Genomic DNA, 14,673 nt, shown 5'->3' on the forward strand with positions numbered 1-14,673 from the left:
CATAATTCAAATCACATCTAATTTTATTAGCCACATAAGCCAAATACAACAGGTGTAGTAGACCTTACAGTGAAATGCTTACTTATGAGCCCCTAACCAACAATGCAGTTTAAAAATATATATATATATATATGTATTTATATATATGAGTAAGAATAAGAAATAAGGTAACATCTAAAGAAACTTCCCAGAACAGTGTAAGTTACCTCAGTTATACCAGGACCTCTGCGTATTGATATTTGCAGGCTTGACCTCAACTCTTCTTTGCAGAAACCCCCATGTGCTTCAATGAGGCAACACTCAAATGAATTGTCCTTCAATTCTGGTCCAAGTCACACAGTGTGTGCAGGTTTTAGTTCTAGTCCAGTACTAAAACATCTGATTCAACTAATCAAGGGCTTTATGGTCGGTTGATTAGTTGTATCCAGTGAGCTGGTGCTGGGCTGGAACAAAAGCCTGCACAACATGCAGGTTCCAGGATAAGGATGAAATATTAGCCAAAACATGTGTAGCTCCAGCTGTGATTGAGTCAGTGCAAACACCTTGTAAACTAAGACCTAAAGGCTAGTGCTACTGTGATTTTGAGCATGGCTTGAGCTTGGAGAAAGGGCACTCTCTGTCCACATCCCTCATAGGTATGACAGTCATTTCCCCTCACACATATTACACAACCTAAATATTACGAGGTCATACATACTGTTTGTCTGGACTGTCAGGTTATGAGCCTTACATCATTAATTCAATGCACATGCTTATCACCCCAATGTATGTAAAGTCATTTCCAGCTGGAGAAGCTTACTACTATTAATGATCTAATACATTTAATTAATCTATCACTCCTTCCCACCCCATCTCAATGCATAGATGCAAAAGGTGTCCTATCCAACACTAAAAAATGCTCAACTTGTTTCTTTATTCGATAACAAAACAAGAGGAAAATTAAATTATATCTATGAAAACTGGACCCACCCACAGTCAATTGTTGTGATACCAAAATATTTGCTAAATGCATAACATATTGTTTAAAACATCTTATCTAATATTATCTATTCACCATGATTTTTTTCTCTCACAAAAACAATCAAATGCAAAGAAATACATTTTTCAAGAGAATATCATTATGCTAAGAGGGGTTTGAAAGGTTGGCGCTTTGTCACATTTGATGAATATCTATGTGTCTGTGTAAACTGATATTACATACATGCAATTGTGTGTGTCTATTTGTCCTTTTCAATAGATGCAGTCAAGAGGTCATTGGATCTCAACCAAAACAATGGAAATGCCATGGAAATGCATCGCATGGGAGAAAGATGTCGTGGGGGAAAGATCCAGAATCTCCTCAATGGCCACCAGCAAAATTAGCCTACATTTAGGCTATTGTTTATGTGTGTTTCACACTATGTTGAGGTAAAAATCAGAGTATAATGTTGGTATTGATGTCAACCTGAATACATGTTGATGTCATCATCACCAGGAAACTGCATTACAGTTAAACTGCATTACAGTCAATGCTAACTATGCTACCAGTCAATACAAATGGGAGTTAGGCTTTAGCAGTCACCTCTACTAAACCTGAAAAGGGACTACTTCTAAATGTTATGCCGTGAAAACAGACAGATATATCCATCAAACTTTATTAAGCACATTATGGGCATGTTAAAATACATCAAAAATTACAATTTGACAAATATCTATTTTGTTAGATCAGATTGGTTGAATGTGCGCCCTTCTATCCCCCACGGTCTGCGTTCCATTGACTTCTTTACCGCATCTATTAGCGCTCAACACTTTAGTTTATCAGAGATGATCAGTCCTGGTGATCAGTGAGATAGAGAGAGATACAACCACAACCACAAGAACAGACAGGCTACTGCCAAGCCATTGAGTAGAGGAGCCTTTGGGGGTGATTGATGGAGGACTCGTAGTTGTAGGAGATCTGGTGAGACAAACAGACAAAGACAGACGTTCATTCTCCAAAGAATAAGGTAGACATTTTAAAAACACTTGACTCTTGTGTTGTCTACACCTGTTTGGTAGTCTAATGTTGACATATCTTTTCGCTTACATAACCTGGCCTCACCTGGGAAAGAGGTAACAGTCGCGGATGCTGTCAATGCTGTGAGTCCTTGAACTTGTCAAAACGATCTCTCTGTACTCGTCATCTTCATTTCTTACATTCTTTACCTCAGCCACCCTAAACACCTCTGCTGGGGATATTAGCTGATCAATGCTGTCTGAGAAGCAAGTGTAATCATCCACGTTGACTACAGTGCAGGAAGTGATGTTGAAAAGGATCCCATTGTCTAAAGCAGATTCCTCCGCATCGGAACGCTTGGCCTTGGTTGAGGTAAACCTCCCAAATCGCACTTCTGACCCTACTTGTGCCTCATAATCTTTGCTTGAGCCACGAAACACAGTTTGGCAGTTCTCTGTCTTCAAAAGCCTCATGGCATCCATTAGAAGGAAGTGGAGGGATTTGAACTGGAAGTTGCTGTTATAGACAGTGACATTCCCACCCTGAGTCTCCACTGCTTGGTTGAACATATTTCTGAACTCATATCCCCCATGTCCATAAGCCACTAATGCATTCGTGTGTTGCTTGACGCCTCCCGGGATTAACTTTGTACACTGCTTTGCCCCCCAGGCATCACTATACGTTTTCCTGTTTTTCAGTTCTTCTTCCAGCAGACCCCCTTCCACAACCTTCTTCAACATCTGCTCCCGACAGTGAGTGTACTGGTCATCCACGGCATTAGGAACCATGTCCATTACCTTTGCCTGAGTCACCTGTAATAGAAAAGATAATTGTTACCTTTTTAGTACAGGTAGTATCACAGTGTAACAATGTATAGCACTTAACATGTTATGACAATACATTCCTAATTTTCCAAGTTCAAATTCAAGCATTTTTCAAATGAAGTACATCAAGGCCAGTTTCCCAGACCCAGAGTGAGCCTAGTTCTTGACTAAAAATCATGCTCAATGGAGAGTCCAGGAATAGGCTCACTCTGGATCTGGGAAACAGGCCCAGAAGTCTGTCCTTACAGTATGGCTGGTTCAATCAGTGGTGTAAAGTACTTAAGTAGTACTTTAAAGTATTTTTATTTAAGTCATTTTTTGGGGTATCTGTACTTTACTTTACAATTTAAATGTTTTACAACTTTTACTTCTACTTCACTACATTCCTATAGAAAATATTGTACTTTTAACTCCATACATTTTCCCTGACAACCAAAAGTACATTTTGAATGCTTAGCAGGACAGGAAAATTGTGAAATTCCCACACTTATCTAGAGAACTCGTGGTCATCCCTACTGCCTATGGTCAGGCGGACTCACTAAACACAAATGCATCTTTTGCAAATAGTGTCTGAGTGTTGGAGTGTGCGCCTGGCTATACATACATTTAAAAAAAAAGAAAATGGTATTTTGCTTAATATAAGGATTTAAAATTTTTTTTTTATACTTTTACTTCTACTTTTGATACTTAAGTATATTTAAAACCAAATACTTTCAGACTTCACTGAAATAATAAACGTTTTGTTTTCGAAATGGTAGTTTCCAGATTTGACCATATTAATGACCAAAGGCTCGTATTCCTGTGTGTTATTATGTTATAATTAAGTCTGATTTGATAGAGCAGTCTGACTGGGCGATGGTAAACAGAAGCAGGCTCGTAAGCATTCATTCAAACAGCACTTTCGCCAGCAGCTCTTCGCAAGCACAGCGCTGTTTATGACTTCAAGCCTATCAGCCTAATGGCCGGTGTAACCGATGTGAAATGTCTAGCTAGTTAGCTGGGTGTGCGCTAATAGCATTTCAAACGTCATTCGCTCTGAGATTTGGAGTAGTTATTCCCCTTGCTTTGCAAGGGCCGCGGCTTTTGTGGAGAGATAGGTAACGCTGCTTCGAGTGTGGCTGTTGTCGATGTGTTCCTGGTTCGAGCCCAGGTAGGGGCGAGGAGAGGGACGGAAGCTATACTGTTACACTGGCAATACTATAGTGCCTATAAGAACATCCAGTAGTCAAAGGTATATGAAATTCAAATGGTATAGAGAGAAATAGTCCTATAAATACTATATTAACTACAACCTAAAACCTCTTACCTTGGAATATTGAAGTGTCATGTCAAAAGGAACCACCAACTTTCATATGTTCTCATGTTCTGAGCAAGGAACTTAAACGTTAGCTTTTTTACATGGCACATATTGCACTTTTACTTTCTTCTCCGACACTTTGTTTTTGCATTATTTAAACCAAATTGAACATGTTTCATTATTTATTTGAGGCTAAATTGATTTTATTGATGTATTATATTAAGTTAAAATTAGTGTTCATTCAGTATTGTTGTAATTGTCATTATTACAAATACATTTTAAAAATCAGCCGATTAATCAGTATTGGCCTTTTTGGTCCTCCAATAATCGGTATCGGCGTTGAAAAATCATAATCAGTCGACCTCTAATATCTACATAGGGTACAGAGGCCCGTTATCAGCAACCATCACTCTTGTGTTCCAATGGCACGTTGTCAAATCAAATCAAATCAAATTTTATTTGTCACATACACATGGTTAGCAGATGTTAATGCGAGTGTAGCGAAATGCTTGTGCTTCTAGTTCCGTCAATGCAGTAATAACTAACAAGTAATCTAGCTAACAATTCCAAAACTACTACCTTATAGACACAAGTGTAAGGGGATAAAGAATATGTACATAAAGATATATGAGTGAGTGATGGTACAGAGCGGCATAGGCAAGATACAGTAGATGGTATTGAGTGCAGTATATACATATGAGATGAGTATGTAAACAAAGTGGCATAGCTAAAGTGGCTAGTGATACATGTATTACATAAAGATGCAGTAGATGATATAGAGTACAGTATATACATATACATATGAGATGAATAATGTAGGGTATGTAAACATTATATTAGGTAGCATTGTTTAAAGTGGCTAGTGATATATTTTACATCATTTCCCATCAATTCCCATTATTAAAGTGGCTGAAGTTGAGTCAGTGTGTTGGCAGCAGCCACTCAATGTTAGTGGTGGCTGTTTAACAGTCTGATGGCCTTGAGATAGAAGCTGTTTTTCAGTCTCTCGGTCCCAGCTTTGATGCACCTGTACTGACCTCGCCTTCTGGATGATAGCGGGTTGAACAGGCAGTGGCTCGGGTGGTTGTTGTCCTTGATGATCTTTATGGCCTTCCTGTGACATCGGGTGGTGTAGGTGTCCTGAAGGGCAGGTAGTTTGCCCCCGGTGATGCGTTGTGCAGACCTCACTACCCTCTGGAGAGCCTTACGGTTGTGGGCGGAGCAGTTGACGTACCAGGCGGTGATACAGCCCGACAGGATGCTCTCGATTGTGCATCTGTAGAAGTTTGTGAGTGCTTTTGGTGACAAGCCAAATTTCTTCAGCCTCCTGAGGTTGAAGTGGCGCTGCTGCGCCTTCTTCACGATGCTGTCTGTGTGGGTGGACCAATTCAGTTTGTCTGTGATGTGTAAGCCGAGGAACTTAAAACTTACTACCCTCTCCACTACTGTTCCATCAATGTGGATAGGGGGGTGTTCCCTCTGCTGTTTCCTGAAGTCCACAATCATCTCCTTAGTTTTGTTGACGTTGAGTGTGAGGTTATTTTCCTGACACCACACTCCGAGGGCCCTCACCTCCTCCCTGTAGGCCGCCTCGTCGTTGTTGGTAATCAAGCATACCACTGTTGTGTCGTCCGCAAACTTGATGATTGAGTTGGAGGCGTGCGTGGCCACGCAGTCGTGGGTGGACAGGGAGTACAGGAGAGGGCTCAGAATGCACCCTTGTGGGGCCCCAGTGTTGAGGATCAGCGGGGTGGAAATGTTGTTGCCTACCCTCACCACCTGGGGGCGGCCCGTCAGGAAGTCCAGTACCCAGTTGCACAGGGCGGGGTTGAGACCCAGGGTCTCGAGCTTGATGACGAGCTTGGAGGGTACTGTGGTGTTAAATGCCGAGCTGTAGTCGATGAACAGCATTCTCACATAGGTATTCCTCTTGTCCAGATGGGTTAGGGCAGTGTGCAGTGTGGCTGAGATTGCATAGTCTGTGGACCTATTTGGGCGGTAAGCAAATTGGAGTGGGTCTAGGGTGTCAGGTAGGGTGGAGGTGATATGGTCCTTGGCTAGTCTCTCAAAGCACTTCATGATGACGGAAGTGAGTGCTACGGGGCGGTAGTCGTTTAGCTCAGTTACCTTAGCTTTCTTGGGAACAGGAACAATGGTGGCCCTCTTGAAGCATGTGGGAACAACAGACTGGGATAGGGATTGATTGAATATGTCCGTAAACACACCAGCCAGCTGGTCTGAGCATGCTCTGAGGGCGCGGCTGGGGAGAGTCCGCATGTTTTAGTTGTGGGCCGTGTCAGTGGCACTGTATTGTCCTCAAAGCGGGCAAAAAAGTTATTTAGTCTGCCTGGGAGCAAGACATCCTGGTCCGTGACTGGGCTGGTTTTCTTTTTGTAATCCGTGATTGACTGTAGACCCTGCCACATACCTCTTGTGTCTGAGCCGTTGAATTGAGATTCTACTTTGTCTGTATACTGACGCTTAGCTTGTTTGATTGCCTTGCGGAGGGAATAGTTACACTGTTTATATTCGGTCATGTTTCCGGTCACCTTGCCCTGATTAAAAGCAGTGGTTCGGGCTTTCAGTTTCACGCGAATGCTGCCATCAATCCACGGTTTCTGGTTTGGGAATGTTTTAATCGTTGCTATGGGAACGACATCTTCAACGCACGTTCTAATGAACTCGCTCACCGAATCAGCGTATTCGTCAATGTTGTTGTCTGACACAATACGAAACATATCCCAGTCCACGTGATGGAAGCAGTCTTGGGGTGTGGAATCAGATTGGTCGGACCAGCGTTGAACAGACCTCAGCGCGGGAACTTCTTGTTTTAGTTTCTGTCTGTAGGCAGGGATCAACAAAATGGAGTCGTGGTCAGCTTTTCCGAAAGGAGGGCGGGGCAGGGCCTTATATGCGTCACGGAAGTTAGAATAGCAGTGATCCAAGGTTTTTCCAGCCCTGGTTGCGCAATCGATATGCTGATCAAATTTAGGGAGTCTTGTTTTCAGATTAGCCTTGTTAAAATCCCCAGCCATAATGAATGCAGCCTCCGGATAAATGGATTCCAGTTTGCAAAGAGTCAAATAAAGTTTGTTCAGAGCCATCGATGTGTCTGCTTGGGGGGGAATATATACGGCTGTGATTATAATCGAAGAGAATTCCCTTGGTAGATAATGCGGTCGACATTTGATTGTGAGGAATTCTAAATCAGGTGAACAGAGGACTTGAGTACCTGTATGTTGTTATGATCACACCACGTCACGTTAACCATGAAGCATACGCCCCCGCCCCTCTTCTTACCAGAAAGATGTTTGTTTCTGTCTGCGCGATGCGTAGAGAAACCAGTTGGCTGCACCGACTCCGATAGTGTCTCTCCAGTGAGCCATGTTTCCGTGAAGCAAAGAACGTTACAGTCTCTGATGTCCCTCTGGAATGCTACCCTTGCTCAAATTTCATCAACCTTGTTGTCAAGAGACTGGACATTGGCGAGAAGAATGCTAGGGAGTGGTGCACGATGTGCCCGTCTCCGGAGTCTGACCAGTAGACCGCTCCGTTTCCCCCTTTTACGAAGTCGTTTTTTTGGGTCGCCGGCTGGGATCCATTCCGTTGTCCTGGGTGAAAGGCAGAACACAGGATCCGCTTCGCGAAAGTCATATTCTTGGTCGTACTGATGTTGAGTTGACGCTGCTCTTATGTTCAGAAGTTCTTCTCGACTGTATGTAATGAAACCTAAGATGACCTGGGGTACTAATGTAAGAAATAACACGTAAAAAAAAAACAACTGCATAGTTTCCTCGGAACGCGAAGCGAGGCGGCCATCTCTGTCGGCGCCGGAAGTATAAAAAAAAGTAAGTATTATGTTAGCTAATCCAAGTTTAGCATTTTAAAAGGCTAATTGATCTTAAGAAAACCATTTTGCAATTATGTTAGCACAGCTGGAAACTGGTGTATGCTGATTAAAGAAGCAATAATACTGGCCTTATTTAGACTAGTTGAGCATCTGGAGCATCAGCATTTGTGGTTCGATTACAGGCTCAAAATGGCCAGAAACAAATAACTTTCTTCTGAAGCTCGTCAGTCTATTCTTGTTCTGAGAAATGAAGGCTATTCCATGTGAGAAATTGCCAAGAAACTGAAGATCTCGTACAACGCTGTGTACTACTCCCTTCACAGAACAGTGCAAACTGGCCCTAACCAGAATAGAAAGAGGAGTGGGAGACCCTGGTGCACAACTGAGCAAGAGGACAAGTACATTAGTGTCTAGTTTGAAAAACAGACGCATCACAGGTACTAAACTGGCAGCTTCATTAAATAGTACCCGCAAAACACCAGTCTCAACGTCAACAGTGAAGAGGCGATGTCACACCCTGACCATAGTTTGCTCTGTATGTTTCTATGTTTTGTTTGGTCAGGGTGTGATCTGAGTGGGCATTCTATGTTGGATGTCTAGTTCTGTGTTTCTGTGTTTGGCCTGATATGGTTCTCAATCAGAGGCAGGTGTTAGTCGTTGTCTCTGATTGGGAACCATATTTAGGTAGCCTGTTTTGTCATTGTGGGTTGTGGGTGATTGTCTATGTTAGTTGCTTGTGTCAGCACAGTTCTTATTATAGCTTCACGGTCGTTATTCGTTTATTGTTTTGTACAGTTTACTTCGTGTTTTTCATCATCTATTAAAATGATGCATTCACACCACGCTGCGCATCTTGGTCCGCTTCTTACGACGATCGTGACAGGCGACACCGGGATGCTGGCCATATCTCAGACTGGCCAATAAAAAAAAAAGATAGGCAAAAGAACACAGACACAAGACAGAGGAAGATTGGAAAAAAGTGTTATGGACAGACAAATCTAAGTTTGAGGTGTTCGGATCACAAAGAAGAACATTCGTGAGATGGAGAAAAAAATGAAAAGATGCTAAAAGATTATTAAAAGACGCCATCTGTCAAGCATGGTGGAGGCAATGTGATGGTCTGGGGGTGCTTTGGTGGTGGTAAAGTGGGAGATTTATACAGGGTAAAAGGGATCTTGAAGAAGGAAGGCTACCACTCCATTTTGCAACACCATGCCATACCCTGTGGACGGCACTTCATTGGAGCCAATTTCCTCCTAAAACAGGACAATGACCCAAAGCACAGCTCCAAACTATGCAATACCTATTTAGGGAAGAGGCAGTCAGCTGGTATTCTGTCTATAATGGAGTGGCCAGCACAGTCACTGGATATCAACCCTATTGAGCTGTTGTGGGAGCAGCTTAACCGTATGGTACATAAGAAGTTCCCATCAAGCCAATCCAACTTGTGGGAGGTGCTTCAGGAAGCATGAGGTGAAATCTCTTCAGATGATCTCAACAAATTGACAACTAGAATACTGAAGGTCTGCAAGGCTAGAATTGCTGCAAATGGAGGATTCTTTGACGGAAGCAAAGTTTGAAGGACACAATTATTATTTAAATTAAAAATAATTATTTATAACCTTGTCAACGTCTTGACTATATTTCCTATTCATTTTGCAACTAAGTGACCCCAAATTTTGAACGGTAGGGTATCTATACTTTTAGTCAAGTATGACAATTGGGTACTTTTTCCACAACTGGGTTCAATCAATTCAATCTTACAACAACAAAACATTTGTCAAAACTCTTACCCTGTGAGAGAGCGCAGCAACAAGGATCAATATGAATGTCTTCTCTCTCTGGCCCTGCATTTTCCCAGCAATGGCTGCCCTGTGTGTTCTGGTGACCAATGAATGAGGGATTGAGAGGAGATGGGACAGATCAGAGATGAGAAACAAAATGCAATTGAGAGTAAATTACATTGTGAGGTTATAAATAGCAAACAAGAATCTTAAACTTACACAGACACAATTTTACTGTATGTTTTACAACATTTAGGTGTCTTTCATCACAAAATGTCCAGGCAATGTTTAACTACACAACTACTGCCCCTTCTCACAGGTATTATTCTGAAAGTTGATGCATCTACTACATAGATATTTTCAGTGTGGTATGTTCCTAGACTCAAGTGTAAGTAGCCTACAACTGTTTTAATTGAGTAAGTTCTACTATTAATGACTCAAACTATAGGCCTACAATTCACTGTTATAAAAGGCCCTATAACCTAACAAACATAACATGAGACAATCAAAATAATACATGAAAGATATGATTTGGACACATACCTTCAGAGTCGTGTGGTGCTCTCCTTGGGTAGACTAAATAACAGAATGAGAGAATATCAGTGTGCCTCTCTTCGGGGGCGTTTGCACATATTTTCCACTCACTCCCTGATGACCAAAAATGGAAGGAAACCGAGGTCCTTATCTTTACAGAGCAACTCCTTTTCCTTCCTCCTGACTGGAGGAGGAAATAACAAACAAAAAAAGTATCACCCCCCCCCCCATTTATACCATAGTTTGGGTTGGCAATGGGCCTAATGCAGTTTTACCAAGCCGTGCAATGGTTGTCAGTAGTGATTTGGGGTTTTGCCTGATACAATAAATCTAAATTAAATGAACAAACATACAGAGTCAGACTATCTATGACACAGTCGGACAGTAATACCTTAACTGGGGAGGACGGGCTCATAGTAATGGCTGGAACGGAATTAATGGAATGCTATCGAACACATCAAATACATGGTTTTAATGTGTTTGATACCATTCCATTCACTGCATTCCAGCCATTATTATGAGCCGTCCTCCCCTCAGCAGCTTCCTGTGATGCAATGGCATTTCTGTCTGCAACGTTCCACATTTGCATACTGATCGTGGCCCGGTATGTAGCCCTTTTATACTCCTGGGTTTAACAAACTTGGTCCAGGGACTACACACAATAACCCTTGATGGCAAAGTGGAATTGTGTGTTTTTTTTATTATAAATTAATATAAAATCAAAATAAATATTCAACCCTTTTGTTATGGCATGCCTAAATAAGTTCAGAGGTAATAATGTCCGTAACAAGTCATAAAATAAGTTGCATGGACTTTCGTTGTGTGCAATAATAGTGTTTAACATGATTTTGTAATGAGTACCTCATCTCTGTATCCCACACATACAATTATCCCTCAGTCGAGCAGAAAATGTCAAACACAGATTCAACCACAAAGCAGGGATGCAAACTGGTGAGGTCCCAAAAAGGTGACACTTTTTTTTGTTGCATTGAAACATGCAAAAAAAAAATCCCTGCTAGGGGGAAATGTTAAATTAAACAACAAAGAATATAATCTACATGATCAGTCTCTGTGTGTAAAAAAAAGTGGTTAATGTGAACCTAACTCACAGCTACAAAATGTAAAGAAAGCAATCCAATGTCATTTGTTGCCTAGACTTTACTGCAAATGACACTCAAGTCTTGATTTTAAAAAAACACATTAATATTGCAGTTAGCCATTATAATAGAATGTTTGTGACCACACATATATATTCCACTTGGGAAAATACATCTTAAAGTAGAAATAGAATGAAACAAACAAGCATTCTCTTTTTGCTATATTATAGTGGCTACTATAGACATCGATCAAGTGCACAAGGCTACATGTGTGCAAAAATAAAGTTCACTGAGTAAAACAAAGTATAATCCCCCCTTACTCGCACGTTACTGTCAAATTCAACACAACAAAAACAATATATTTGGGCTACAATGCACACTATTACATTGTACACTTTCTGCCTGTGGACATCTGTTCTACAATGTGCCAGCAAAAGTGAGAAAGAGCGAAAGGGTGTGGTGTTCCTTCCACATCTATAGTGGCATCCAGTTTAAGCCAGGTCCATCTCCAGCTACACTTGATCCCTGAATCCACTTGTTTTACAAGCAACGCCCCCATTTTCATCTAATTCTCTCATTCTGAAAATTAGCCACATAATGTAGAGGGAAAACATTAGTTAACAGATAGTGGTTAGTTCGTTTGTTAGTTAACTGGTTAACATTTCACACAGATTGCCAGGGTCCAGTAAGCAACTAACGCGTTATAACTTGAGGAACGGTGTTGTGTCGTAAATCGAGTGAAGAGCAGAAATCTCAACTAGCAAGCAAGTCGCAGCAAGCAAATCGCTGCAATGAAGAAGGCGAAGGGGGAAGAATTTTTCATTGCTGCAACATGCTTGCTGCAACTTGCACGCGGGTTGAGATTTCTGCTCTTCACTCCGTTGTCAATTTAGCCTACATTTCACTGATCTTAGTGGCAGTTTTCTGTTTGACAATTTGTTTCAAGTGTTTATGTCTGGCTTGTTTGGCACCCTGGGCGAACCCCCCCTTCAGCGCCCGAATCGGGGGCGCCCCCTTGATGTCGCCCTGGGTGGCTGCCCATGTCGCCCGTACCTCCATGTTTAATATAACACATACATGAATTATTCATTTCGGTTGCCTATCCTGATTTGAAGTTTGTTCTAATGAAAGTGTTTGACTCTGATATGTGACACAGAAAGTATTTGACTCTAGCCACACAATTAAGGAAATTAGAAGGGTGGGGAGAATTTTCGGCATAACTGCAAGGAGTCGTATACAAGTTAATACTATAGCGAATTGGTTAGGTTACTAATGTTAGCTCATCTGATGTTAACTATCTGACTTTATTAGCAAGCTAATTTTCACACCATAAACACAATTATTTATCAGATAAGTTGGCTAATGTTGCACAACATTTCTCTGGCTAGGTAACGGAGATTTCGATCCAGCTAGCAAGATACTTAACAGTGCTAATACTTGTTCACCACACTTTCTCCCTCACCTCAAACGTTCCAAAAGCCAGTAGTTATTCGGTTACAGCTCATGAAGTACGCTTCATCACCTTCTCACCCCGGTCTCCGTGGTCAGGCTTCTCACCTAAAATTACCTCTTCGTTATCGTTCAGGGGACGCGCTGCTGTAACTGACAAGCTGACTTTCCAGAGGCGCGCTGATGCTGTAACTAGTAAGTTGGTTGTCTCCTCTTTCTTCAGCAACGGTGCTGCGCTGCTTTCTGCTGTTATGTAACGATTGGCTGAGCCTTTGACAGTAGTGAACACAAAGTGTTATGGTTGGGTTAGGGGAACATCCAATACAACACATTACTAAGTACCACTCTCCATATTTTAATGTTATGGGTATGATTGTAATCATTAAGGACTGGAGAGTTTTTCAGGATAAAAAAAGAAACGGAATGGAGCTAAACAAAGGCAAAATCCTAGAGGAAAACCCGGTTCAGTCTGCTTTCCACCAGACACTGGGAGATGAATTCACCTTTCAGCAGGACAATAAGCTAAAACACAAGGCCAAATCCCCACTTGAGATGCTTACCAAGAAGGCTGTGAATATTCCTGAGTGGCCAAGTTACAGTTTTGACTTAAATCTACTTGAAAATCTATGGCAAGACCTTCAAATGGTTGTCTAGCAATGATCAACAACCAATTTGACAGAGCTTGAAGAATTTTGAAAAGAATAATGGACAAATGTTGCACAACCCAGGTGTGGAAAGCTCTTAGACTTACCCAGAAAGACTCACAGCTGTAATCGCTGCCAAAGGTGGTTCTACAAAGTATTGACTCAGGAGTGTGAATACAGGGGTGTGAAACATATCTGTATTTCATTTTCAATAAATGTGCAATAAAATTCTAAAAACATGTTTTCACTTTGTCATTATGGGGTATTGTGTGTAGATGGGTGAGAGAAAACAAATATTTAATACATTTTGAATTCAGGCTGTAAAACAACAAAATGTGGTACAAGTCAAGAGGTATGAATACTTTCTGAAGGTATTGTAGCCTAGCCAGAATCCGACTGGACGTCATTCCTTGGAAAAATCCAGGAGAGCTTCATAAAAAATACCTAATGCCAACAGTTTTATCTGAGTGCACAAATCAGTATGCCTACCTACCAAAGTCCAGCACTACTACCGCCCTTGTTAAAGCCACACACTCCTGGCTGATAGCTACTTGCTGATATGTCCAAAGTCTTTGACTGAGTAGATCACGCAAAGCTCCTGCAACATCTGTCTGACACTGAACTCTGTCCAAGGTTACTAGGCTGGCTCCACAGCTACACCACAGGAAGAATGCAGAGGGTGATGGCAAATGGTACTTTTAGCACTTGGTCAGAGGTCACCTCTGGTGTGCCACAAGGGGGCGTGGTTTCACCATATCTGTTTCTCCTTCACATGTCCACCTGAAAAGTTGTCTTCATTGACACTGGACACTGGATGATGTAGGGCTGTCCCGAGCCATACCTTTAACCAGCATCAAAGAGGAAATGTCCATGGGCTTGGAGGCAAAGCAGCTGGAAGAGTGGGCCACATCCAAAAACATGCTCCTGAATGGGAAAAAGTCAGTGGAAATTCGGATATGTTATTATTGAGACCATCCACAACCCGCAACACTAATCCTAGAAGGACAGGAAAAAACAGTGGTAACAACAACCAAGTGTATTGGTTTTCATCTAGACTCTAACCTCAGTGGTGACACACATGTGGAGCAGTCAGTGAGGAAGGCCTCAAAATGCCTGCACTTTCTGAATGGTCTTGCCAGAAATGGCCTACCCACTGAAGATCTGGTCACAGTCTATACTATACTGGTCAGACCTTGTCTGGAAAACGGTGGAGTGCTGT

At 41.8% G+C, this 14,673-nt stretch overlaps 1 protein-coding gene across 3 annotated transcripts; it reads right to left on the reverse strand.

The window, feature by feature from the left end:
* LOC109901111 (T-cell ecto-ADP-ribosyltransferase 2-like) lies at positions 1-13,023 on the reverse strand. 3 transcript variants are annotated; one of them, XM_031837723.1, is made up of 5 exons: positions 12,824-13,023; positions 10,274-10,306; positions 9,740-9,827; positions 2,081-2,787; positions 1-1,936 (listed from the first exon to the last, which is right to left on the reverse strand). In XM_031837723.1, the coding sequence occupies exons 3-5, from the start codon at positions 9,797-9,799 to the stop codon at positions 1,798-1,800; spliced, it is 906 nt and encodes a 301-aa protein (XP_031693583.1). In that variant the 5' UTR covers positions 9,800-9,827; positions 10,274-10,306; positions 12,824-13,023; the 3' UTR covers positions 1-1,797. The 3 variants fall into 3 exon arrangements, with proteins under 3 accessions (XP_031693583.1, XP_031693584.1, XP_020352733.1); XM_031837724.1 differs by having other exon boundaries at positions 10,274-10,378; positions 12,824-13,017; XM_020497144.2 differs by having other exon boundaries at positions 10,274-10,441; positions 12,824-12,999.
* Between the last annotated feature and the right edge of the window lie 1,650 nt (positions 13,024-14,673).

The sequence above is a fragment of the Oncorhynchus kisutch genome, linkage group LG12 (genome assembly GCF_002021735.2).
Source record: "Oncorhynchus kisutch isolate 150728-3 linkage group LG12, Okis_V2, whole genome shotgun sequence".
NCBI lineage: Eukaryota > Metazoa > Chordata > Actinopteri > Salmoniformes > Salmonidae > Oncorhynchus > Oncorhynchus kisutch.

Bases quoted from the DNA above. Each gene is read 5' to 3' on its own strand.
- LOC109901111 (XM_031837723.1), bottom strand. From the start codon at position 9,799: ATGCAGGGCCAGAGAGAGAAGACATTCATATTGATCCTTGTTGCTGCG. The intron at 2,788-9,739 runs GTAAGAGTTTTG...TTTCTATTACAG, and splicing joins TTGCTGCGCTCTCTCACAGG to GTGACTCAGGCAAAGGTAAT. The intron at 1,937-2,080 runs GTGAGGCCAGGT...TTGTCTCACCAG, and splicing joins GACTGTTACCTCTTTCCCAG to ATCTCCTACAACTACGAGTC.